The 25,630-nt window shown below is 41.5% G+C and overlaps 1 protein-coding gene across 1 annotated transcript in view; it reads right to left on the reverse strand.

The window, feature by feature from the left end:
- The window catches only part of pla2g4ab (phospholipase A2, group IVAb (cytosolic, calcium-dependent)), a 47,909-nt gene extending 25,749 nt beyond the window's left edge, over positions 1 to 22,160 (reverse strand). The window contains exons 1-7 of the mRNA XM_014123555.3: positions 21,808 to 22,160; positions 20,133 to 20,282; positions 16,191 to 16,272; positions 12,852 to 13,000; positions 12,614 to 12,730; positions 12,185 to 12,222; positions 995 to 1,139 (exon numbers count right to left, since the gene is read on the reverse strand). Coding sequence (XP_013979030.1) covers positions 995 to 1,139; positions 12,185 to 12,222; positions 12,614 to 12,730; positions 12,852 to 13,000; positions 16,191 to 16,272; positions 20,133 to 20,165 — 564 coding nt within the window. The 5' untranslated portion in view covers positions 20,166 to 20,282; positions 21,808 to 22,160. The remainder of the gene's footprint in view (positions 1 to 994; positions 1,140 to 12,184; positions 12,223 to 12,613; positions 12,731 to 12,851; positions 13,001 to 16,190; positions 16,273 to 20,132; positions 20,283 to 21,807) is intronic.
- Positions 22,161 to 25,630: the final 3,470 nt, after the last annotated feature.

Here is a 25,630-nt window from a genome sequence, read left to right on the forward strand (position 1 = left end):
GTTTTAAAGGCAGTGTATGGTGTGTGTGAGACAGTGTGAGTTGTTGGCCTATGCCCTCTCACCCTGGCTGTGCCCCTACCCAGTCATGTGAAATCCATCAATTAGGGCCTAATTAATTCATTTCAATTGACTGATTTACGAACTGTAACACAGTAACATTTTTGAAATTGCTGCATGTTGCATTTATATTTTTGTTCAGTATAAATAGTTTTAGACGTTCCGGAGCCTGGAGTGTTTTTTTTTACTTTGTTTTTTCACTCAAACCTCCCACAGGCCACATTGAATGGCCTCCCCTGTTCTAGACAGTAGTATTTACTAGCCCCAGTGGGAATGCAGTGTGGCAGCTCAGCAGCTCTGCAGCAGTACTGTTATTTGGTGGGTTATTATCTCATCATGGCTGGTAGCTTCCGGACCATGTGAGGACACAGGCAGGCAGGAAGGGCCTACAGTAGCTGGCCAGAGGTGAGGGTACACACTACAACCAGGAACACAAGGCCAAAACCAGTCACAGAAACACAGCCCAGTCCAACCAGGGGAGGAATGCAGAACTCAGAAGCTGAACAGGCCCTGAGAGCTCTCGGTCTAAGAGGAAGTTAGCAACGACAAAGTGATCACATGTTGGAATACTAATAGGTCTAAATGTGTGAATGTGGTGCATGTGTATATACAGCATGTAAAAAAGGGTGTTGTTTGCTAATATCAGCTCTTGTCTACAAACTTGACTACTATGCTAAGCAATGCTGCAGGGTAAGCCCACTTTCTATGGCAATATATGTTTTATTTAGCCCATGTCTATTATATTGCCATGCCGTTTTGGAGTGGTTACCATTCTATGACGCATTAAACCTGCAATGCACCCTAATAAATGAGGTATTACATGTCAAACACTGCATTTGAATCTAAGACCAACATTCTAAATTATTTTTTAAAAATGACTGTGGCTGGACATAGGCCGCTCTTGGAGCCTGGGCCCACAGTACTCGGGCATGCCCACCTCCTGAGGGGTGCTGGGGAGGAAGCGAGGCTTCTCCATGTCTAGCAGCTTCTTGATGCCCAACGTCACCTTCTCTCTGCGGGCCTGTCTGAACAGTTTCTCCTTGTCACACAGGGCCAGGCTGAACCGCAGGTCCAAGTTAGTACTGTAGACAAAGACACACAACAGATAAAACAATGACAGAGATATTTCACTGGATGTATAAATATAAAAATTGCGTTGTTAAGGAGTGCAAAGGTGAATTGAGTTATTGCACATACGCATTTCACAGAGTGGGCTTTCCCTAATGGAAATATGGAGATGTTGGGGCGGCAGGTAGCCTAGTGGTTAGAGTGTTGGGCTAGTAACCGAAAGGTTGCTAGATTGAATCCCTGAGCTGACAAGGTACAAATCTGTTGCTCTTCCCCCAAACAAGGCAGTTAACCCACTGTTCCTATGCCATCATTGTAAATAAGAATTTGTTCTTAACTGACTTGCCTAGTTATTATGTAAAGATGTATGATAGAACGGGCCAATAGGATCTAAGTAGCTCATGCTTGGCTCTGCCCACCTTGCTTGTTCTGCCCACTATGACTCATCTGTTCCCATTGGAAATGACAGGCTGTGGTCTATCTTGGTTTGGTTATAAAAAAATATTTGCTATAACCCTGCATATTGGTATCATAAGCAAGACATGTTTATCAAATAAATATTCTTGAAGAATCATATCTGACAAATGGAATAATCTATTATCAATTTCGATTGTTGTTCAAATATCACAAGTACAAAAGATTATTCCTTTTTTTCTCAAAGTAAGAAAAGCTATTCAAGAATTGACTAAATGTATATTTCAAAAAATGCATTCAACAATTTACTGGATTAAAAAATGTTTAATATAGTGATATCTGATCATTCTCTGATATCATGTTTAATTACACCAATAGAAAATTCACTTAGCAACAGAGTTTGGAGAATGAACAGAGCTCATCTTCTGGACCTGAAATGTTATAATATGTAATTGAAAAAATAAAAACCTTTACCATTACAAATGTTGACATAGAGGACAGAGAAGAGCTGACCTCTGATATAATTTGTAATGCCTTTAAGGCGTACATTAGGGGAATGATAATCTCATACTCGGCAAAAGTTAAATATGATTTAGAAATTGAAATTAAAGTTTTACATCTTCCTAAGTCTGAGGGTGGTTTTAACCTTCCTGAGTCTGAGGGTGGTTTTAACCTTCCTGAGTCTGAGGGTGGTTTTAACCTTCCTGAGTCTGAGTGTAGTTTTAACCTTCCTGAGTCTGAGGGTGGTTTTAACCTTCCTGAGTCTGAGGGTGGTTTTAACCTTCCTGAGTCTGAGGGTGGATTTTAACCTTCCTGAGTCTGAGGGTGGTTTTAACCTTCCAGACTTGGAATTGTATCAACTTGCTACTCAGGGCTTTTACTTGCGACATATAGTTAAATGCACTAGAGAGGAACAATGGGAACATATTGAAGATGCTCATGCTCATCCCCAGAATATTTTGATGTATCTATTTTCAAAGGATAGAGCTAAGAACATGAACAACTTCATAGTTAAGAACACTATACAAATATGGAAGAAAATGAAAGATATTCTACAAGAACCAATATTACTTCCTAAAAACACAACCTTATGGAAAAATACTTGGATAGCTTTCAGAATTCACTAATAAATTGGTCCACATGGAAAACTAAATGCATAGAAAACATAAATTACTTGGTAACAGGAAATGCATTTATTTACATGACAGAATTAAAAAGTAATTTCTGACTGACCAACATAGGTTGTTTCAAATACATGCAACTTAAAGTTACATATCACAAAATGTACATTTGAAATCTTTTGGACATCAGAGCAACCTTGAGGGAATCTTATTTTGAGTCAGAAAATGACATTCATATGATTGGGAAGAGAACATATCCAACTGACAATCTCTTAGAAAAAACATAAACTATTCGAACCAAGACTTAAAAATAACTGATGTTGGAACAAGAAGGAGGGAAAGTTGGAGCATAACTAATGAAATGACAGTTAATGAAAATGTACGCTTAATCCAGCATAAACTAATGTATAGAATGTATTATACAAGTGATACAATTCACAAATTCTACAGCACAACGGCAGCGTAGTGTCTTAAGTGTAACTCTAACAATGACTCAATTATCAATGCTTTCTCGGAATGCTATAAAGTCCGGAAGTTGTGGGAGGAGCGAGAAAGTTGACTGTCAAATCAAATCAATCGTTATTTGTCACATGCACCAAAACCAAGGTGTAGACCTTACCATGACATTCTTACAAGCCCTTAACCAACAATGCAGTTCAAGAAAGAGTTAAGAAAGTATTTACCAAATAAACTAAAGTAAATAAAATTATAAAAAAAGTAACACAATAAAATAACAATAACGAGGTAATTTTGTACATGTAGGTAGGGGTAAAGTGACTACGCATAGATAATAAACAGCGAGTCACAGCAGTGTAAAAACAAATGGAGGGGGGGTATCAATGTAAAAAGTCTGGGTGGCATTTGATTAATTGTTCAGCAGTCTTATGGCTTGGGGGTAGAAGCTGTTAAGGAGCCTTTTGGTCCTAGACTTGGTGCTCCGCTTTGCCCCAGTGATGTACTGGGCTACACGCACTACCCTATGTAGCACCTTACGGTCAGATGCTGAGCAGTTGCTATACCAGGAGGTGATGCAACCGGTCAGGATGCCCTCGATGGTGCAGCTGTAGGGCTGGGCGATATGGCCACAATATCATATCAACCGGTCAGGATGCCCTCGATGGTGCAGCTGTAGGGCTGGGCAATATGGCCAAAATATCATATCAACCGGTCAGGATGCCCTCGATGGTGCAGCTGTAGGGATGGGCGATATGGCCAAAATATCATATAAACCGATCAGGATGCCCTCGATGGTGCAGCTGTAGGGCTGGGCGATATGGAATGAAAAATATCATATCATGGCATTTTTATTTTTATTTTGACGGTATGACGGTGTTTTATGTTTTTGATTAATAAAAGTTCAAAATTTGCTTTGTGAATAGTGTGTGACCCTAGGTTGGCAACACATATATTATACATTATTTCAATGGGTCTTTCTCCATTCGGATTGTTTTACACAGTTCAATTCAAAATAATTTTCTGCATTTCCATCAATTTCTGCATTTCCTGCACTCCTTTGAGCTCATTTCCACACTGCCACGATATGGGCAAAAATACTAGGCCTTATTTTTAACCAAATGTTGCAATTGCGATTTAGATCAAAACACTTGGGTGAACTTTTGGATACCGGTATATAGTAAAATACGGTATACCGCCCAGCCCTATGCAGCTGTAGAACTTTTTCCGAATCTGGGGACCCATGTCAAATCTTTTCAGTCTCCTGAGGGGGTTGTCGTGCCCTCTTCACGACTCTCTTGGTGTGTTTGGACCATGTTAGTTTGTTGGTGATGTGGACACCAAGGAACTTGAAACTCTCAACCCGCTACACTAGAGCCCCGTCGATGTTAATGGGGGCCTGTTCAGCCCACCTTTTACTGTAGTCCACGATGAGCTCCTTTGTCTTGCTCACATTGAGGGAGAAGTTGTTGTCCTGGCACTCTCTGACCTCCTCCCTATAGGCTGTCTCATCGTTGTCGGTGATCAGGCCTACCACTGTTGTGTCGTCAGCAAACTTAATTATAGTGCTGGTGACGTGTTTGGCCATGCGGTCGTGGGTGAACAGGGAGTACAGGAGGGGACTAAGCACGCACCCCTGAGGGGCCCCAGTGTTGAGGATCAGCGTGGCAGATGTGTTGTTGCTTACCCTTACCACCTGGGTGCGGCCCGTCATGAAGTACAGGATCCAGTTGCAGAGGGAGGTATTTAATGCCAGGGTCCTTAGCTTAGTGATGAGCTTTGTGGGCACTAAGGTGTTGAACGCTGAGCTGTAGTCAATGCACAGTATTCTCACATAGGTGTTCCTTTTGTCCAGGTGGGAAAGGGCAGTGTGGAGTGCGATTGAGATTGCATCATCTGTGGATCTGTTGTGGCAGTATGTAAATTGGAGTGGGTCTAGGGTATCCGGGATGATGCTGTTGATTTGAGCCATGACCAGCCTTTCAAAGCACTTCATGGCTAATCATTTAGGCAGGTTACCTTCGCTTCCTTTGGGCACAGGGACTATGGTGGTCTGCTTGAAACATGTAGGTATTAGAGACTTGGTCAGGGAGTGGTTGAAAATGTCAGTGAAGACACTTGTCAGTTGGTCCGCGCATGCTTTGAGTACACGTCCTGGTAATACGTCTGATCCCGCGGCCTTGTGAATGTTGACCTGTTTAAAGGTCTTGCTCACATCGGCTACCGAGAGCGTTATCACACAGTTGTTCGGAACAGCTGGTGCTCTCATGCATGCTTCAGTGCTGCTTGCCTCGAAGCGAGCATAAAAGGCATTTAGCTCGTCTGGTAGGCTCGCATCACTGGGCAGCTTGCGGCTGGGTTTCCCTTTGTAGTCGGTAATAGTTTTGAAGCCCTTCCACATCCGACGATCGTCAGAGCCTGTGTAGTAGGAATCAATCTTAATCCTGTATTGACGCTTTGCCTGTTTAATGGTTTGTCTGAGAGCGTTGTGGGATTTCTTGTAAGCGTCCGGACTAGTGTCCTGCACATTGTAAGAGGCAGCTCTAGCCTTTAGCTCGATGGGGATGTTTCCTGCAGGTAGAAATGAGGTAAAACGGATTTAAGTTTGCCTGCATTAAAGTCCCTGGCCACTTGGAGCGCCGCTTCTGGATGAGCATTTTCTTGTTTGCTTATGGCCTTTTACAGCTCGTTGAGTGCGGTCTTAGTGGCAGTATCGATTTGTGGTGGTAAATAGATGGCTAGGAATAATATAGATGAGAACTCTCTTGGTCGATAGTGTGGCCTACAGCTTATCATAAGGTACTCTACTTCAGGCGAGCAATACCTTGAAAGTTCTTTAATATTAGACTTTGCGCACCAGCTGGTATTGACAAATAGACACACATCCCTGCCCCTCGTCTTACCAGACATAGCTTCTTTGTCCTGCCGATGCATGGAAAATCCTGCCAGCTCTATATTATCCGACTCGTGAAACATAAGATATTACAGATTTTATGTCCCGTTGGTAGGATAGTCCTGATCGTAGATCATCCATTTTGTTTTCCAATGATTGCACGTTCGCCAATAGTTCGGATGGTAGTGGAGGTTTACTCACTCGCCTACAAATTCTCAGAAGGCAGCCAGACCTCTGACCCTTTTTTCTCTTTCTTTTCTTCACACAAATGATGGGGATTTGGGCCTGTTCCCGAGAAAGCAGTATATCCTTCGCGTTGGACTCGTTGAAGAAAAATCATCAAATTCAAGGTGAGTAATCGCTGTTCTGATATCCAGGCAGGTGTTTAGAAGAGTGGTTTGGCGGGTCATGTTTCAGAGGACGCATGACACAACCTTCGCCTCCTGAGCCCGATAGGGAGTTGCAGCAATTAGACAATATCGACATTTGGGAGAAAAAGGGGGTAAAATACAAAACAAAATACAAAAAAAAAATGGGGTCAGAGATTTTCAGATGTGTGCTGTTGAGTGAAATGCAGTAAGATTAGTTTAGGAGACCTACAGTAATAACCATAAACAAAAGCGCACAAAACATATTCACAGTTGAAACAATGACTGGTAAATGATCCAAGACCAGATCAGTTAACCCCAACCATTGTGACAATGAGTTGTCATAATGCTGCATCAAATGTACATGATCTTAGGGACATTGGCAAACACAATGTAAGTAATTTAATATATGTACCCCTAATTGCACCAAATACATCTGTTTATCCTACAGCTATTGTAAGCAGTAATCATGAGCCTATAAACCAGAGTTACACTGTTGGCAATGAGGCGGTGTGCAATAGTAGGAAGACCACTTTATACAGCTCACCCTGCAGATCCAATGTAAATAACATGAGTAAGTCTGCATCTGATAAGCTTCCCAGTAAAGCATTAAAAACAATCAAGCAACCCAGAAAAGTGCTTAAAAATATCCCATATTAACATATGTAGCCTAAGAAACAAGGTCCATGAAGTCAATAACTTGCGTGTAACAGATGACATTCGTATTCTGACTATCTCTGAAACTCATTTAGATAATACCTTTGAGGATACAGTGGTAGCAATACATGGTTATAACATCAACCGAAAAGACAGAAATGCCAACAGAGGCGGTGTTGAGGTCTATATTCAGAACCACATTCCTGTAAAGTTTAGAGACAATCTAATGTCAAATACTGTTGAAGTAATATGGCTACAGGTTAATCTGCCTCACCTAAAGCCCATTCTTGTGGGAAGCTGCTATAGACCACCAAGTGCTAACAATCAGTATCTGGATAATATGTGTGAAATGCTTGATAATGTAGGTGATATCAACAGAGAAGTATATTTTCTGGGTGATTTAAATATTGACTGGCTATCATCAAGCTGCCCAAACTGTAACCAGTGCCTGCAACCTGGATCAGGTTGTCAATCAACATACCAGGGTAGTTACAAACAGCACAGGAATTAAATTATCAACATGTATTGATCACATCTTTACTAACGCTGCAGATATTTGCTTTAAAGCAGTATCCAAATCCATAGGATGCAGTGATCACAATATAATAGCCATATCTAGGAAAACCAAAGTTCCAAAGGCTGGTCCTAATATTGTGTATAAGAGGACATATAATACGTTTTCAAATCAAATCAAATCAAAGTTTATTTGCCACGTGCGCCGAATACAACAGGTGTAGACCTTACAGTGAAATGCTTACTTACAGGCTCTAACCAATGGTGCGGAAAAAAAGTATGTGTGTGTGTGTGTGTGTGTGTGTGTTTAAGTAAAGAAATAAAACAACAGTAAAAAGACATTTGTAAAAAGAGTAGCAAGGCAATATACAGACACCTGTTAGTCAGGCTTATTGAGGTAGTATGTACATGTAGATATCGTTAAAGTGACTATGCATATATGATGAACAGAGAGAAGCAGAAGCGTAAAAAGAGGGGTTGGCGGGTGGTGGGACACAATGCAGATAGCCCGGTTAGCCAATGTGCGGGAGCACTGGTTGGTCGGGCCAATTTAGGTAGTATGTACATGAATGTATAGTTAAGGTGACTATGCATATAAGATAAACAGAGAGTAGCAGCAGCGTAAAAGAGGGGTGGGGGGTGGCACACAATGCAAATAGTCTGGGTAACCATTTGGTTATCTATTCAGGAGTCTTATGGCTTGGGGGTAAAAACTGTTGAGAAGCCTTTTTGTCCTAGACTTGGCACTCCGGTACCGCTTGCCATGCAGTAGTAGAGAGAACAGTCTATGACTGGGGTGGCTGTGGTATGAGAATTTTTAGGACCTTCCTCTGACACCGCCTGGTGTAGAGGTCCTGGATGGCAGGCAGCTTTGCCCCAGTGATGTACGGGGCTGTACGCACTACCCTCTGAAGTGCCTTGCGGTCGGAGGCCGAGCAATTGTCGTACCAGGCAGTGATGCAACCAGTCAGGATGCTCTCGATGTTGCAGCTGTAGAACCTTTTGAGGATATCAGGACCCCTGCCAAATCTTTTTAGTTTCCTGGGGGGGAATAGGCTTTGACGTGCCCTCTTCACGACTGTCTGGGTGTGTTTGGACCATTCTAGTTTGTTGTTGATGTGGACACCAAGGAACTTGAAGCACTCAACCTGCTCCACTACAGCCCCGTCGATGAGAATGGGGATGTGCTCGGTGCTCCTTTTCCTGTAGTCACACAATCATCTCCTTAGTCTTGGTTACATTGAGGGATAAGTTGTTATTCTGGCACCACCCGGCCAGGTCTCTGACCTCCTCCCTGTAGGCTGTCTCGTCATTGTCGGTGATCAGGCCTACCACTGTTGTGTCATCAGCAAACTTAATGATGGTGTTGTGGTGTGTAATGACGAGCAACCAGACGCTGCACTTGACGCATTTATGAAACTACTTATTCCCGTTACTAATAAGCCTGTACCCATTAAGAAAATAACTGTAAAAACTGTTAAATCCCCTTGGATTGATGAGGAATTGAAAAAATGTATGGTTGAGAGGGACGAGGCATCAGGTATGGCAATTAAGTCTGGCAGGCCAACTGATTGGCAAATGTACTGAAAATTAAGAAATCATGTCACTAAACTAAATAAAAATAAACTACACTATGAAACAAAGATAAATTATATAAAGAATGACAGTAAAAAGCCTTTGGGGCACCTGATATGAAATTTTGTGGAAAAAAGACAACTCGGCTCCTTCATTCATTGAATGAGATGGCTCATTCATCACAAAGCCCACTGATATTGCCAACTACTTTGATGACTTTTTAATGGTGAGATAAGCAAACTTAGGGATGACATGCCAGCAACACACGCTTACACTACACATCAAAGTATATCTGACCAAATTATGAAAGACAAGAATTGTACTTTTGAATTCCGTAAAGTCAGTGTGGAAGAGGTGAAATAAGTATTGTTGTCTATCAACAATGACAAGCCACCGGGGTCTGCCAATCTGGATGGAAAATTAGGATAATAGCAGACGATATTGCCACTCCTATTTGCCACATCTTCAATTTAAGTCTACTAGAAAGTGTGTGCCCTCAGGCCTGGAGGGAAGCAAAAGTCATTCCACTACCCAAGAATAGTAAAGCCCCCTTTAGGCTCAAATAGCCGACCAATCAGCCTGTTACCAACCCTTAGTACATTTCTGGGAAAAAATGGTGTTTGACCAGATACAACACTATTTCACAGTAAACAAATTGACAACAGAATTTCAGCATGCTTATAGGGAAGGTCACTCAACAAGCACTTGCACAAGTGCTTGGCTGAGAGAAATTGATGATACAATGATTGTGGGGGCTGTATTGTTAGACTTCAGTGCAGCTTTTTACATTATCCATCATAGTCTGCTGCTGGAAAAACATATGTGTTATGACTTTACACCCCCTGCTATAATGTGGATAAACAGATACTTGTCTAACAGATCACAGAGTGTGTTCTTTAATGGAAGCCTCTCAAATATAATCCAGATAAAATCAGGAATTCCCCAGGGTAGCTGTTTAGGCCCCTTGCTTGTTAAAATGTTTACTAACAACATGACACTGACTTTGAATAAAGCCAGAGTGTCTATGTATGCGGATGACTCAACACTATACACGTCAGCTACTACAGCGACTGAAATGACAGCAACACTCAACAAAGAGCTGCACTTAGTTTCAGAGTGGGTGGCAAGGAATAAGTTAGCCCTAAATAGTTCTAAAACTAAAAGCATTGTATTTGGATCAAAACACTCACTAAACGTTAAACCTCAACTAAATCTTGTAATAAATAATGAGGAAATTGAAATGACTAAACTGCTTGGAGTAACCCTAGATTGTAAACTGTCATGGTCAAAACTATTGATGCAGTAATAGCTAAGATGGGGAGAAGTTTGTCTATAATAAAGCGATGCTCCGCCTTCTTAACAACACTATCAACAAGGCAGGTCCTACAGGCCCTAGTTTTGTCGCACCTTGACTACTGTTCAGTCGTGTGGTCAGGTGCCACAAAAAAGGACTTAGGAAAATTGTAATTGTTTCAGAACAGGACAGCACGGCTGGCCCTTGGATGTACACAGAGAGCTAATATTAATAATATGCATGTCAATCTCTCCTGGCTGAAAGTGGAAGAGAGGTTGACTTCATCACTACTTTTATTTATGAGAGGTATTGACATGCTGAATGCACTGAGCTGTCTGTCTAAACTACAGGCACACAGCTCAGACACCCATGCATACCCCACAAGACATGCCACAAGAGGTCTCTTCACAGTCCCCAAGTCCAGAACAGACTATGGGAGTCACAAAGTACTACATAGAGCCATGACTACATGGAACTCTAATCCACATCAAGTAACTGACACAAGCAGTAAAATTTGATTTAAAAAACACCTTATGGAACAGCGGGGACTGTGAAGCAACACAAACATTGGCACAGACACACGCACGCACGCCACACACACACACACACACACACACACACACACACACACACACACACACACACACACACACACACACACACACACACACACACACACACACACACACACACACACACACACACACACACACACGGATTTAGTACTGTAGATATGTGGTAGTGGTGGAGTAGGGGCCTGAGGGCACACAGTGTGTTGTGAAATCTGTGAATGTGTTGTAATGTTTTTAGAATTGTATAAACTGCCTTAATTTTGCTGGACCCCAGGAAGAGTAGCTGCTGCTTTGGCAGCATCCATAATTAATACAAATACAGTTGTGTAATTACATATCAACAACAGCTTTAAAACATCAAATATTTTCCCATATGGAAACAGACATGTAGTAGACCTCTTGGTCAGCCATGGTGATTGATTTTATGTACTGTAGGTTTCTATGTACGCATGACTGTAAGTCACTTTGAATAAAAGCCTCGCTCCAAGATGGTCTGGTCTGAGACAGACCTCCTGAGACAAACCCAGCCAAGACCTCTGATGTCCTACCTCCAAAACATGCCAAACTTATCCTCCCCTTCATCTGAAGCAACAGCCCTTTGTGATGCAACAGTACAGTAAATCCAAGCCATGTGTTTACTGAAAACAGTTACAGTCTTTAAAAGTAGAAAGAAATGTACTTATCATTCTGGTGTGGGTTAAATAGCTTGATGTGAATTCCTGTGTTTTGTTTAACCTGAGTATAAAGTATTGTTCCACCCAGTGCTACAGTTTGAAGGGTTATTATCTGGCTGTGTGCTTATTTTTTTACATGGAGAGAGAGCGAGATGCCAATAAAGCAATTTGACTTTGAGAGAGGCCTTCAGGTGAACCAGAGAAGCCACAGTGTTTAAGATAGCATCTGTAAACCAGACAGGCTTCCTGACAGACAGACAGACAGACAGACAGACAGACAGACAGACAGACAGACAGACAGACAGACAGACAGACAGACAGACAGACAGACAGACAGACAGACAGACAGACAGACAGACAGACACGAGGAGAGGAGAGGAGAGGAGAGGAGGAGAGGAGAGGAGAGGAGAGGAGAGGAGAGGAGAGGAGAGGAGAGGAGAGGAGAGGAGAGGAGAGGAGAGGAGAGGAGAGGAGAGGAGAGGAGAGGAGAGGAGAGGAGAGGAGAATTAATGAAAGTGTACCTACCAGACCTCCAGGGCCATCTCTAAGTACACATTGGTTGCCTGTAAAAACAACACAAAGACGCTGTGGTTATTGTTGAAGAGAAAACATTGATTAATATGTCAACTGCAAAACACCCTGGGATAGAATACAACATCCACAAGCAGAGGGAGGAGGGATGAGAGGAGGAGGGTGATGAGAGGAGAGAAGGGGGAGAGATGCAGGTGGGTAGGCTACAGTAAGGAAGAGAGGGGGGAGTGAATAGATAGAGGGAAACAAAGAAAAAAGAGGGATATTCAGGAAGAGAAAAAAGATGAGAAGAGAGGAAAAACTCTCATAGATAAGTCATCACTCAACAGACAACTACAGTCTGGTGAGAGTGAATGTATTTCAGACACACTTTCTGCTGTAGGTTAATGTAGTTACTACAGACATAAAATATAGAGAACTTACTTTGCCGATAAGAAAAGGCACCGTCTCCGTCTGACCAGTTTTCAACATTTTAGAGATGTTGTACGACGCAGTCCCAAGTTTCTCATCCATCACGTAATTGGCATCCATTAATGTTATCTGATTGAGTAGTAAAGCACCAACAAACAAGCTTCAGGTAACCATTGTACTGTAGTGGACTGGGCCTGACATAAAATGAGTTACATTTGACTGTTTTGATTTTACTAGACTTTTTGTTCACCTCTAGAAAGTTCTCCTGGTTTGGGTCTAGTATGAAGTCAAAGGTTTCGTTCCATTCAGGGTTGATGTCGTTGTCTATGTGGCGCGTTCGTTTCCTGCTCTCGGGGGAAGTTGGGATGAACAGCTCCACATAGGGGTCAGGAGTGTCCACTGCAGACAGAAACACACAAATGTATGTGTTACATACAGTTCATGAGAAATGGACTACAGGAAACGGAGGGCCAAGCACGCCCCCATCCACATAGACAGGGCTGTAGCGGACAGGTCGAGAGCTTCAAGTTCGTCAGTGTCCACATCACTAAGGAATTGTCATGGTCCACACACACAAACACAGTCATGAAGAGGGCACGACAATGCTTCTTCCCCCTCAGGACCAGAAAAGATTTGGCATGGACCCTCAGATCCTCAAAAAGTTCTACAGCTGCACCTTGAGAGCCTCTTGACTGGCTGCATCACCCCTTGGTATGGCAACTGCTTGGCATCTGACTGCAAGGCACTACAGGGGGTAGTGCGTATGGCCCAGTACAGCACTGGGGCCAAACTCCCTGCTATCCAGGACCTCTATACCAGGTGGTGTCAGAGGAAGGGCCTAAAAATTGTCAAAGACTCCAGCCACCCAAGTCATAGACTGTTCTCTCTGCTACCACACAGTAAGCGGTACCAATGTACCAAGTCTGGAGCCAACAGGGCCCTGACACACTTCTAAGACTGCTAAACAGTTAGTTAAATAGTTTATTAATAGCTACCCGGACTATCTACATTGACCCGTTTTGCACTAACTCTTTTGACTCATCACATACACTGCTGCTACTGTCCTGTTGCCGAGTCACTTTATCTCTACCTATATTTACACATCTACCTCAATTACCTCGTACCCCTGCACATCAACTCAGTACTGGTACCCCATATGTATTTATTTTTTATTTACCCTTTATTTAACTCAGCAAGTCAGTTAAGAACACACACTTATTTACAATGATGGCCTATCCCGGCCAAACCCGGACGACACTGGGCCAATTTTGCACCGCCCTATGGGACTCCCAATCACGGCCGAATGCGATACAGCCTAGATTTGATCCAGGGACTGTAGTGGCACCTCTTGCACTGAGATGCAGTGCCTCAGACCGCTGTGCCACTCGTGAGCAACGGTCTATAGGCAATAGAGGTCGACTGATTATGATTTTTCAACGCCGATACCGATACCGATTATTGGAGGCCCAAAAAACCCGCTACCGATTAATCGGCCGATATTTTCATTTTACATGTATTTGTAATAATGACAATTACAATAATACTGAATGAACACTTATTTTAACTTAATATAATACATAAATAAAATCAATTTAGCCTCAAATAAATAATGAAACATGTTCAATTTGGTTTAAATAATGCAAAAACAAAGTGTTGGAGAAGAAAGTAAAAGTGCAATATGTGCCATGTAAGAAAGCTAACGTTTAAGTTCCTTGCTCAGAACATGGGAACATATGAAAGCTGGTGGTTCCTTTTAACATGAGTCTTCAATATTCCCAGGTAAGAAGTTTTAGGTTGTAGTTATTATAGGAATTATAGGACTATTTCTCTCTATACGATTTGTATTTCATATACCTTTGACTATTGGATGTTCTTATAGGCACTTAGTATTGCCAGTGTAACAGTATAGCTTCCGTCCCTCTCCTCGCTCCTACCTGGGCTCGAACTAGGAACACATCGACAACAGCCACCCTGCAGAGCAAGGGGAACAACTGCTCCAAGTCTCAGAGCGAGTGACGTTTGAAATGCTATTAGCGCGCACCCCGCTAACTAGCTAGCCATTTCACATCGGTTACACAGCCTAATCTTGGGAGTTGATAGGCTTGAAGTCATAAACAGCGCAATGCATTGCGAAGAGCTGCTGGCAAAATGCACGAAAGTGCTGTTTGAATGAATGCTTACGAGCGTGCTGGTGCCTACCACCGCTCAGTCAGACTGCTCTATCAAATCATAGACTTAATTATAATATAATAAACACACAGAAATATGAGCCTTAGGTCATTAATATGGTCGAATCCAGAAACTATCATCTCGAAAACAAAACGTTTTTTCTTTCAGTGAAATACGGAACCGGTCCGTATTTTATCAAACGGGTGGCATCCCTAAGTTTAAATATTCCTGTTACATTACACAACCTTCAATGGTATGTCATAATTACGTAAAATCCTGGCAAATTAGTTCGCAACGAGCCAGGCGGCCCAAACTGTTGCATATAACCTGACTCTGCATGCAATGAACGCAAGAGCAGTGACACAATTTCATGTTAGCAGGCAATATTAACTAAATATGCAGGTTTAAAAATATATACTTGTGTATTGATTTTAAAGAAAGGCATTGATGTTTATGGTTAGGTACATTGGTGCTTTTTTCGCAAATGCGCTTGTTAAATCATCACCCATTTGTTGAAGTAGGCTGTGATTCAATGAGAAATTAACAGGCACCGCATCGATAATATGCAACGCAGGAAACACTAGATAAACTAGTAATATCATCAACCATGTGTAGTTAACTAGTGATTATGTTAAGATTGATAGTTTTTTATAAGATAAGTTTAATGCTAGCTAGCAACTTACCTTGGCTTCTTGGTGCCCTCGCGTAACAGGTAGTCAGCCTGCCATGCAGGCTCCTCGTGAAGTGCAATGTAAGGCAGGTGGTTAGAGCGTTGGACTAGTAACCAGAAGGTTGCAAAAACGAATCCCCGAATCCCCCCTGAACAAGGCAGTTAACCCCCGTTCCTAGGCCGTCATTGAAAATAAGAATGTGTTCTTAATCTGACTTGCCTAGTTAAATAAAGGTGTAAAAAAAAAAGAAAATAGAACATCGGCAAATCAGTGGCCAAAAATACCAATTACCGATTGTTATAAAAACTTGAAATCGGCACTAATTAATCGGCCATTCCGATTAATCGGTCGACCTCTAATAGGCAAGTTATCATTACTCATTACGTATTTATTCCTTGTATAGTTATTTTTCTCTGCATTGTTGGGAAGAGCCCATAAGTAAGCATTTCAGTGACAGTTTACACCTGTTGTTTAGCAAGCAAGTGACAAAAAACCTTACATTTGATTGATTTGATTTACATACAAGTTAATTGAGTGTTAGAAACATACATATCAACAAATAGATGACACTATAGTGTTATGACTTTAATAATATCGCTATTACTTGGCGGCCTTCCATTTCACGACACATTAATTCTTAGTTTTTACAGAAATGACAACTCCCTGTGGTGTGTTTTTATGTTGGAGAATTTGTGATTGTTAACGTGTGAACTAGGAGCATGTAGAATAACAAGTGTTGCCAGACTCACACAGGTCACCCAGTGCTCCCTTGGTGACATTCTCAGCTCGTGCCACCGTCACTCTGAACTTGTGAGAGAACTGCTGCTCCACCTGCACAGAAACACAACACATCACATAACAGACAGTCTGTGAGCCAGGACACACTCCTCACACAAACACAAATCTATCACACTTGAACTCCAACATAGAACTACTTAGGTACAGTGAGTACAATTTCAACTGTGATTTGTGTCCAAACCTGGGCTGAAGATGATAACCTGTGTCTCGTGAGTCCTATCCTTCTCTTACTGTTTTTATTTCACCTTTATTTCACCTTTATTTAACCAGGTAGGCCAGTTAAGAACAAGTTGTCATTTACAACTGCGACCTGGCTAAGATAAAGCATAGCAGTGCGACAAAAACAACAACATAGAGTTACACATAAACAACGTACAGTCAAAAACACAAAATAAAAGAAAAATAGAAAGATCTATGTACAGTGTGAGCAAATGTAGAAGAGTAGGGAGGTAAGGCAATAAATTGGCCATAGAGGCGAAAATAATTACAATTTAGCATTAACACTGGAGTAATATATGTGCAGATGATTATGTGCAAGTAGAGATACTGGGGTGCAAAAGAGCAAGAGGGTAAGTAATAATATGGGGATGAGGTATTCGGGTGTGCTATTTACAGATTGGCTGTGTACAGGTACTGTGAAAGACGATCAGATCCCATACTCTTACTATGGGGCAGACAACTGTAGTTTTGTTGCTTTCTTGTTGTTTTAGGTCATTTGTAAACAGAAGGTCTGATGATGTAATTTTGTCTAATCACCATTCCCCTGGAAGTGAATCTGCAGATCTGCTAGTCTCCACTACAGCATAACAGTGATGAGTGAGGCTTTGCAGCAGGCATAGACTTTCAATAGGAACTGAGCAGCCAATGGGGCTACAGTGGAATATCTCCATGTCCAGACAACAGGGTACATTTGCAGTGGGGTAATATTTGATATGTGTATATTATATTTACCTCACATGCGACCAGTGATAAGAATAAGACTATGCAATTAGCCTATTAAAATGTTTACCTGACTCCTTAAAGATAATTAAAATATGCAAGAGACTATTCCCCCTCAGGAGACAGAAAAGATTTGGCATGGGACCCCAGATCCTCCAAAAGTTCTACAGCTGCACCATGGAGAGCATCCTGACTGGTTGCATCACTGCATGGTATGGCAACTGCTTGGCATCCGACCATAAGGTGCTACAGAGGGTAGTGCGTACAGCCCAGTACATCACTGCCATCCAGGACCTCTATACTAGGCGGTGTCAGAGAAAGGCCCCAAAAAATTGTCAAACACTCCAGCCACCCCAGTCATAGACTGTTCTCTCTGCTGCGGTACGGCAAGCCTAGGTCCAAAAGGCTCCTTAACTGCTTCTAGCCATAAGACTAATGAACAATTAATCAAATGGCTACCCGGACCAATTGCATTTTTTAACGCTGCTGCTACTCGCTGACCCCATGTACATATGACCTCAATTACCTCGACTAAATTGTACCCCACACATTGACTCTGTACCGGTACCCCCGTATATAGCCTCGTTGTTATTATATTGTGTCACTTTTTTTAACTTTAGTTTATTTAGTAAATATTTTCTTGACTCTTGTTTATCTTAAACCTGCATTGTTGGTTAAGGGCTTGTAAGTAAGCGTTTCACAGTAAGGTCTACCTGTTTTATTCGGCACATGTGACAAATTACATTTTATTTGAATTAGTTGAGTTACAGTAATAGGCAACCAAGAAATGTCTGAGAATGTAATTCTAAATAGTATATTTAATTACTTTGTCAAATGAAGGATACATTATACAAGGAATAAACTTAAGTTACAAATCATTAACAAGCATTGCAAGACATTATTCTAAGCATGATCAGAGAGGGAGAATGAGAGAGAAGTCATGGCCTGAAAGGCCATGCCCCAAGAGACCCTGGGGTGGAGAGAGGTCATGACCTGAAAGGCCATGCCCCAAGAGACCCTGGGGTGGAGAGAGAAGTCATGACCTGAAAGGCCATGCCCCAAGAGACCCTGGGGTGGAGAGAGGTCATGGCCTGAAAGGTCATGCCCCAAGAGTCCCTGGGGTGGAGAGAGAAGTCATGACCTGAAAGGCCATGCCCCAAGAGTCCCTGGGGTGGAGAGAGAAGTCATGACCTGAAAGGCCATGCCCCAAGAGTCCCTGGGGTGGAGAGAGAAGTCATGACCTGAAAGGCCATGCCCCAAGAGTCCCTGGGGTGGAGAGAGGTCATGGCCTGAAAGGTCATGCCCAAGAGACCCTGGGGTGGAGAGAGAAGTCCTGGCCTGAAAGGTCATGCCCCAAGAGACCCTGGGGTGGAGAGAGAAGTCATGACCTGAAAGGTCATGCCCCAAGAGACCCTGGGGTGGAGAGAGAAGTCATGACCTGAAAGGCCATGCCCCAAGAGACCCTGGGGTGGAGAGAGAAGTCATGACCTGAAAGGCCATGCCCCAAGAGACCCTGGGGTGGAGAGAGAAATCCTGGCCTGAAAGGCCATGCCCCAAGAGACCCTGGGGTGGAGAGAAGTCATGACCTGAAAGGCCATGCCCCAAGAGACCCTGGGGTGGAGAGAGAAATAAACAGTATAGGTATCTAACCAGTGCAGGTCAGGAACAAAAAAGAGAAAGAGGCTAATAATCTAAGACCCTTTATAACATCTGATCATGTGTAGATAAAGAATCTGAGTTGTTGACCAATACCATGTTGAGTTAACTGTTGAGTTAACTTCCAATCAGATGTCAAAGCTACAAGACGTAAAGACAACTGAACCTCTGCTACCCAGAGGTGTGACAAGATGGGGTTGGTGAGATAACACATAGAATGTTGAATTCCAAAGACAACAGAAAGGAAATCCTTGCATACAGTTGATCTGAGTCACTTCGGGGGCTAGGCCACCCTACACCTTCTTTATCCTATCATGATGAACACTAGGCCTACCCCTAGCCCTGACAGCTGTACTGAGAAGACAGCTGTAATGAGAAGAGAGCTGTAGTGAGAAGAGAGCTGTAGTGAGAAGACAGCTGTAGTGAGAAGAGAGCTGTAGTGAGAAGACAGCTGTAGTGAGAAGAGAGCTGTAGTGAGAACACAGATGTAGTATGAAGATAGCTGTAGTGAGCTGTACTGAGAAGACAGCTGTAGTGAGAAGACAGCTGTAGTGAGAAGAGATCTGTAAAGAGAAGCCAGCTGTAGTGAGAAGCCAGCTGTAGTGAGAGCACAGCTGTAGTGAGAAGAGAGAGAGCTGTAGTGAGAAGAGACAGCTGTAGTGAGAGCAGAGCTGTAGTGAGAAGAGACAGAGCTGTAGTGAGAAGAGACAGAGCTGTAGTGAGAAGAGCGAGAGCTGTAGTGAGAAGACAGCTGTAGTGAGAAGACAGCTGTAGTGTTTTTTATTTTATTTAACTAGGCAAGTCAATTGAGAACAAATTCTTATTTACAATGACGGCCTACACCGGCCAAACCCAGACAACGCTGGGCCAATTGTGCGCCGCCCTATGGGACTCACAATCATGGCCGGTTGTGATACAGTCTGGATTCGAACCAGGGTGTCTGTAGTGACGCCTCAAGCTCTGAGATGCAGTGCCTTAGACCGCTGCACCACTCAGGAACAAGTGAGAAGAGAATTGTAGTGAGAACAGAGCTGCCCACTAATCTAATGTTGATAGATTGAGACCGAACAAATATAAGGTTTTCTACTGAAGTAATACTGCTTTATCAGAAACACTATGTGGCCAAAGATAGTCTTATCGAGAGTAGTAGGTTCCTTCTTATTACTGGAACACATGACTCACTGGCCTTAAGGTGAAGTTGTAAGAAGCTGTTTGTTACACTACCAAAATACCAAGTAAATGTATGCAAAACATGCAGTATAGTAAATACCTAAGAATTTGAATGTAACCGGACTTACGATAATGTACTGGTAGGGGTCTATGGAAGACATGGTTGGCTGGTGGGAGAGTTGGTGTCAGCTACTGTAGGAGGAGAGTCTCTGTCCAGTCTCCAAATGTGTCCTTGAACTTATGAAGATCCTCCAGGAACACTGAGTAGAATCTACAGACTGGGGACACACAGAGCATCATAATGTAAGGGATGGTGTGGAAAGACAGATATGACATATGGTAACTTGTGGCAGAGTTAGTGAAACAATAGCTTTGCTTGACAGTTGTATACTGTCCTAGTCCAATGACACATTGCTGGTGAGTGAAACTGTTTGAAACAGTGATGATGTAAAATACTAATAACTTGAAATAACTGGTTATCAGCTACTGAAATAACTGGTTATCAGCTACTGTAGTGAGTGTAGGACCAGGGAGAGGGGATGTACTGAAGCCACAAGACTGAGATAGGCCTGTGTGTGTGTGTGTGTGTGTGCGTGCGTGCGTGTGCGTGTGTGTGTGTGTGTGTGAGAGAGATAGAGGCCTATGTGACTCAGCGAAGTGAGAGATGCTACCACAGCCTAATAATTTGTGTGTGTGTGTGTGCGTGTGCGTGTGTGTGTGTATTACAATAGACCACAAGCCCAGTGTGGCTCCAAGGCTCCCCTCAGTTGTTCAACAAAGCGTAGCATTTCTGTGAGGAGTTCATGCACGTAGTGTGGTTGTGTGTTCGCAGTGCTGGTCACGTAGTTTGAATTGATGGTCCAAGTTCTGAATGAGCCTATTTGGGCTGTGACGTGGTGACCTGCATGTGTTCCACATTTCTAAACGATCCATCCACAAAGCAATAAGAGCTGAATGGATTGGACTGGAACACAGACCGCTTGGCCTGACCACTGAGTGGGCTTTTGGTTGTTTTGGTACAAGAAAGCTGTGCCAATGTGCTTAAATATCTGGTCTCATCATTAAATTAGTATTCAATTACAATAATGGTTATTCATTCAAAAGTCAATTCAATGACTGAATTGTGATGTTCCTAAACGCAAGGCCATGGACTTAGGCATACCTGTAATCAACAGGCTTAATTGCCATGTTGTAACACTTGTGTTATTACTATGCAATAAGGTATCCTCTGTTCATAGACAATGGCTGGACCCACTGACTGCATCAAATTAATGTAATAACAAAAGCAAAGGGAAAATAATAACATTTTACATGGCAAGACACAGCAATGAAAACAAATTATGCACCAATCCATATAATTCTTAATAACCTACATTTGCCAAATATCTTCAGTGGGATTGATACATTGATGATGATTTTCATAATGTCTTTCAAATGAGAGTTCAACATGTGAAAGTGTTTAAAAACGTTTTAAAACTAAAATGTCTTACTTGCTGATTTAGGCTAGTCTATTCTTGTAGAAGTTAACACAATCATTTGAAAATTAGAATAATATATTTCCAATTCTGATCGAATAATAATCGAATTATATAGTGGTCTAATAAGACAATTTACTGCCGTTGACTTGCCGTTTACGGAAAGACCAAGTTAATGCACTGACTCGACACACCACCGCGCACAGCAAGCTTGAACAGCGCGGTGTCCAAAGTTAAATAGGCTACACCAACATACAGAACAGGCTTTACGTGTTTGTATTGTAACAAAGATGCAACACTGAGGAATGCCAGTTACTTGTCCACCTACCTTGAGAACAATATCAGCTCATAAATCCTAGGAAATATGTCATCCACGCCTGAAGTATGGCTCCACTGTACACCGTATACGATGAGCCGGAGGAGGTGCTAAACACCGCCTCTCGAAAAACGTACACACCTCGTAGCGGAACTCAACTTTAAGCTTTGGTAATTTAAGAAGTCTGAATTTGTGGGGAGCCTAATCGAAAACTGAAATTTGGCGCATGGGTTGTATCAGAGACATTGTTCGCTACTTATCTGACCTCAAAGGCTGCCCATGAGAGTCGAAAGATTTGCAGAAAATCCCTGAGAGAAGTATGATGCAACCTGCGGATGTTTCCATTTTTTCTACTGAGCCATTTACTTTATCTTCGTATTCTTATCTTTTATTATTGTTGCATTGTGCAAAAGGAACCTGCAAGTAAGCATTTAGTTGGACGGTGTATACCATGTGTATCCCGTACATACGACTAAAAACATTTGAAATGTGAAATTTTGGTATGCGACGTATGTACGCAATCATTTCTACAAGTACAACCCCCCTTCCAGCTTGGTTCTGCCAGCAGCACAAACGATGTCGTAATTTATATGGTAATAGAAAACCTTCAGATTAAAAGTCCGCATTTCAAAACATTGCATTGTCGATGACTCATACAAAGTATATTACATTTTAGTCAATGTCTTTTTTTATTGTGCTTATAAGTAAATGCAAGAAGGAATTAATGAAAACAATGTAAAATATTTATGAAAAATATGGTTACATTTTGTATAAGAACGATATTAATCAAATACAATGTTGACTGGTATGTTCACAATATTGGGTTGTAAAATAACTATTCTTTAAACTGAGGTAAAAGTGGGCTTGACAATAGTCTACTCAGTAGTGTCTCTTCTAACTACTGCCAATTCATTTATTCTGTTCTGCATGCAGCTATGGAACCTTGACCTGTTTAACATGACATGCTACCTTGCCCAGGACCTGCTATTTCGACTCAATTCAGTTTCAATTCAATTTAAGGGCTTTATTGGCATGGGAAACATATGTTAACATTGCCAAAGCAAGTGAACTAGATAATAAAGAAAAGTGAAATTAACAATAAAAATTAACAGAAAAGACTAAACTCACAAATGTTCCAAAATAATAAAGACTTTACCAATGTCATATTATGTGCAAATAGTTAAAGTACAAAAGGGAAAATAAATAAAAATAAATATGGGTTGTATTTACAATGGTGTTTGTTCTTCACTGGTTGCCCTTTTCTTGTGGCAACAGGTCACAAAACTTGCTGCTGTGATGTATTGTTGTATTTCGCCCAGTAGATATGGGAGTTTATCAAAATTGGGTTTGTTTTCAAAATCTTTGTGTATCTGTATAATCTGAGGGAAATATGTGTCTCTAATATGGTCATACATTGTGCAGGAGGTTAGGAAGTGCAGCTCAGTTTCCACCTCATTTTGTGGGCAGTGTGCACATAGCCTGTCTTCTCTTGATAGCCAGGTCTGCCTTTTATCAGTAGCGAATGCTCACTGAGTCTGTACATAGTCAAAGCTTTCCTTAAGTTTGGGTCAGTCACAGTGGTCAGGTATTCTGCCACTGTGTCCTCTCTGTTTAGGGCCAAATAGCATTCTAGTTTGCGCTGTTTTTTGTTAATTCTTTCCAATGTGTTAAGGAATTATCTTTTTGTTTTCTCATGAATTGGTTGGGTCTAATTGTGTTGCTGTCCTGGGGCTCTGTGGGGTCTGTTTGTGTTTGTGAACAGAGCCTCTTCTCCAGGTTCATATCTTTGTAGGTGATGGTTTTGTTATAGAAGGTTTGGGAATCGCTTCCTTTTAGGTGGTTGTGGAATTTAACAGCTCTTTTATGGATTTTGATAATTAGCGGGTATTGGCCTGCATACATTATTTGGGGTTTTACGTTGTACACTGATTATATGTTTTGCAGAATTCTGCATGCAGAATAGCCAACAACAAAAAAACTCACCGAATTCCAAAACGAACAAAAACGTCCCAAACTGACATTATAATATATACACGAACTCTACCAAACTGTTTTGGCTGGGAAGCCCGCCTTAAGGAGTCACCAGCACTCCGTGTTAAATCAATTGCCCAGCACAAGAGACCAGATTTAAATTCTACAGATTCTTTTGAGTAATTCCAACAACATATATTAATGTGTAATTAAAAGTGTATTTCTGCAAATATACACAATAGCTTTCAACATACCCGTATTTGTGTATTCTTTCAAGAGAACTGCTGGTATAAATAATTAAATATTAAAAATAAAAGTACCTGAAATGATGCATAATTTTTTCAATAGTGGTTGCACCACAGCGTTGGTTTTGCCATCATCATTTCCTGCTGCTAAGAGAACGGTAATACAGTTTCGGTATGCTCTCTCTGATACCAACCCACTCTTGTATGATCACTGCAAGTAAAGTATCTCCACGCGAGGTCGCGCAAAGACTGGTTGTTTACTGGTTATTTGCTAGTTGATCTTGTGATGTTGTTGTGATGTAGATGTTGGCTGGTGGTCTGCCAAAAATATTTAGAGATTAGGCCTACAAAGTGTTTCCCCCCAAGCACCCATACCAAGATTTACTTGAAAAGTCTGACAATATGAGGAGCCTATAAAATAAATGTGGACATTATTCGTTGACAAACAAAATTATTAGAATTGAGATTCAGACATTGAAAGTAAGATTAAATTAGCAACATAATACATAAAACAATGAAATAACATTAATTTGGCGGAATTCAGCAGTCACATTACTGTAATATATATATTTATTCTGTAACCTCAATAACAAAAAATGTGTGGAAATCAATAGGAAATCAATTAAATCAAATAGTCCTTTATTATCATTCCATATAGGGGAGAGTAAGATAAGTTGAGCTATTTAAAAAAAAAATTCAGCATTACTTTGCCAAGGGAAATATAGTATTCTTTCTAACAAATATATCTATATATATTTCAGGATGTTGTGTATCCCTGGAAATCATCAGAATGAATGTAAACATTACAGTGGTCTGTTGGCACATCGCACCCCGGGTATAAAGTATTAGTCATTTTTAATAACCCTCTTAACATAGGCCAGGCCTTGTTGTTCCCTCATATCCCAGCGATATTGCCTTGCATGATGCTTGGGATGAAAACATTTCAATTGGCTCAACCTTTGGCTCAGTTTACCCCAAGGTCATTGGCTCAACCTTCCCTAAGGCAAACATTTTGACTATATTAGCCCACACAGCTACAAGGATGAGCTTTCATGCTAGCTTTAGGACCTCATATATAGAGACCCCAACTGATGTATAGAACAATCTTAAAATGATCTGTTTTGGTTTAGAAACAAGCATCAAGAAACCTCTAACACAATAAATTAATTTGACTTGGTGAAAATCTGTTTTTTGGACCTAACTTGCTTACAACTTTTTCTACGTGGTTTCTTCCTTCACATAATATATGAAATGATAACCTTTTCCAACACATTTGGTCAAATTATTAATTTGGGGTATGGTTTCCTATAAACAAGGTTAGCTTAATTTACTTTGTCTCTATTTACCCCACTCTTCCCCATCATTAGGTCTATGAATAATTGTGAGTAATTGCTGATTATTTCCTATAGCTTAATTAATATTCATTTGACTGAGATTGTTTATTATTACCAAAATTGGTGTTAAATCCTCATTACAAATATTTCCACTGGTCAGTTCTAAATCGTAATCTATCGATAAAGACCAGAGGTTGAGCCAATAGCTCAGTCTGTCAAATTCACGCCCACATCAAGTATTATAAAACGTGTCCTCGCCGCACACAGGTTCATTCACAACCTCAG

This window comes from Salmo salar, chromosome 10 (genome assembly GCF_965601325.2).
Source record: "Salmo salar chromosome 10, fSalSal1, whole genome shotgun sequence".
In the NCBI taxonomy this organism is placed as follows: Eukaryota; Metazoa; Chordata; class Actinopteri; order Salmoniformes; family Salmonidae; genus Salmo; species Salmo salar.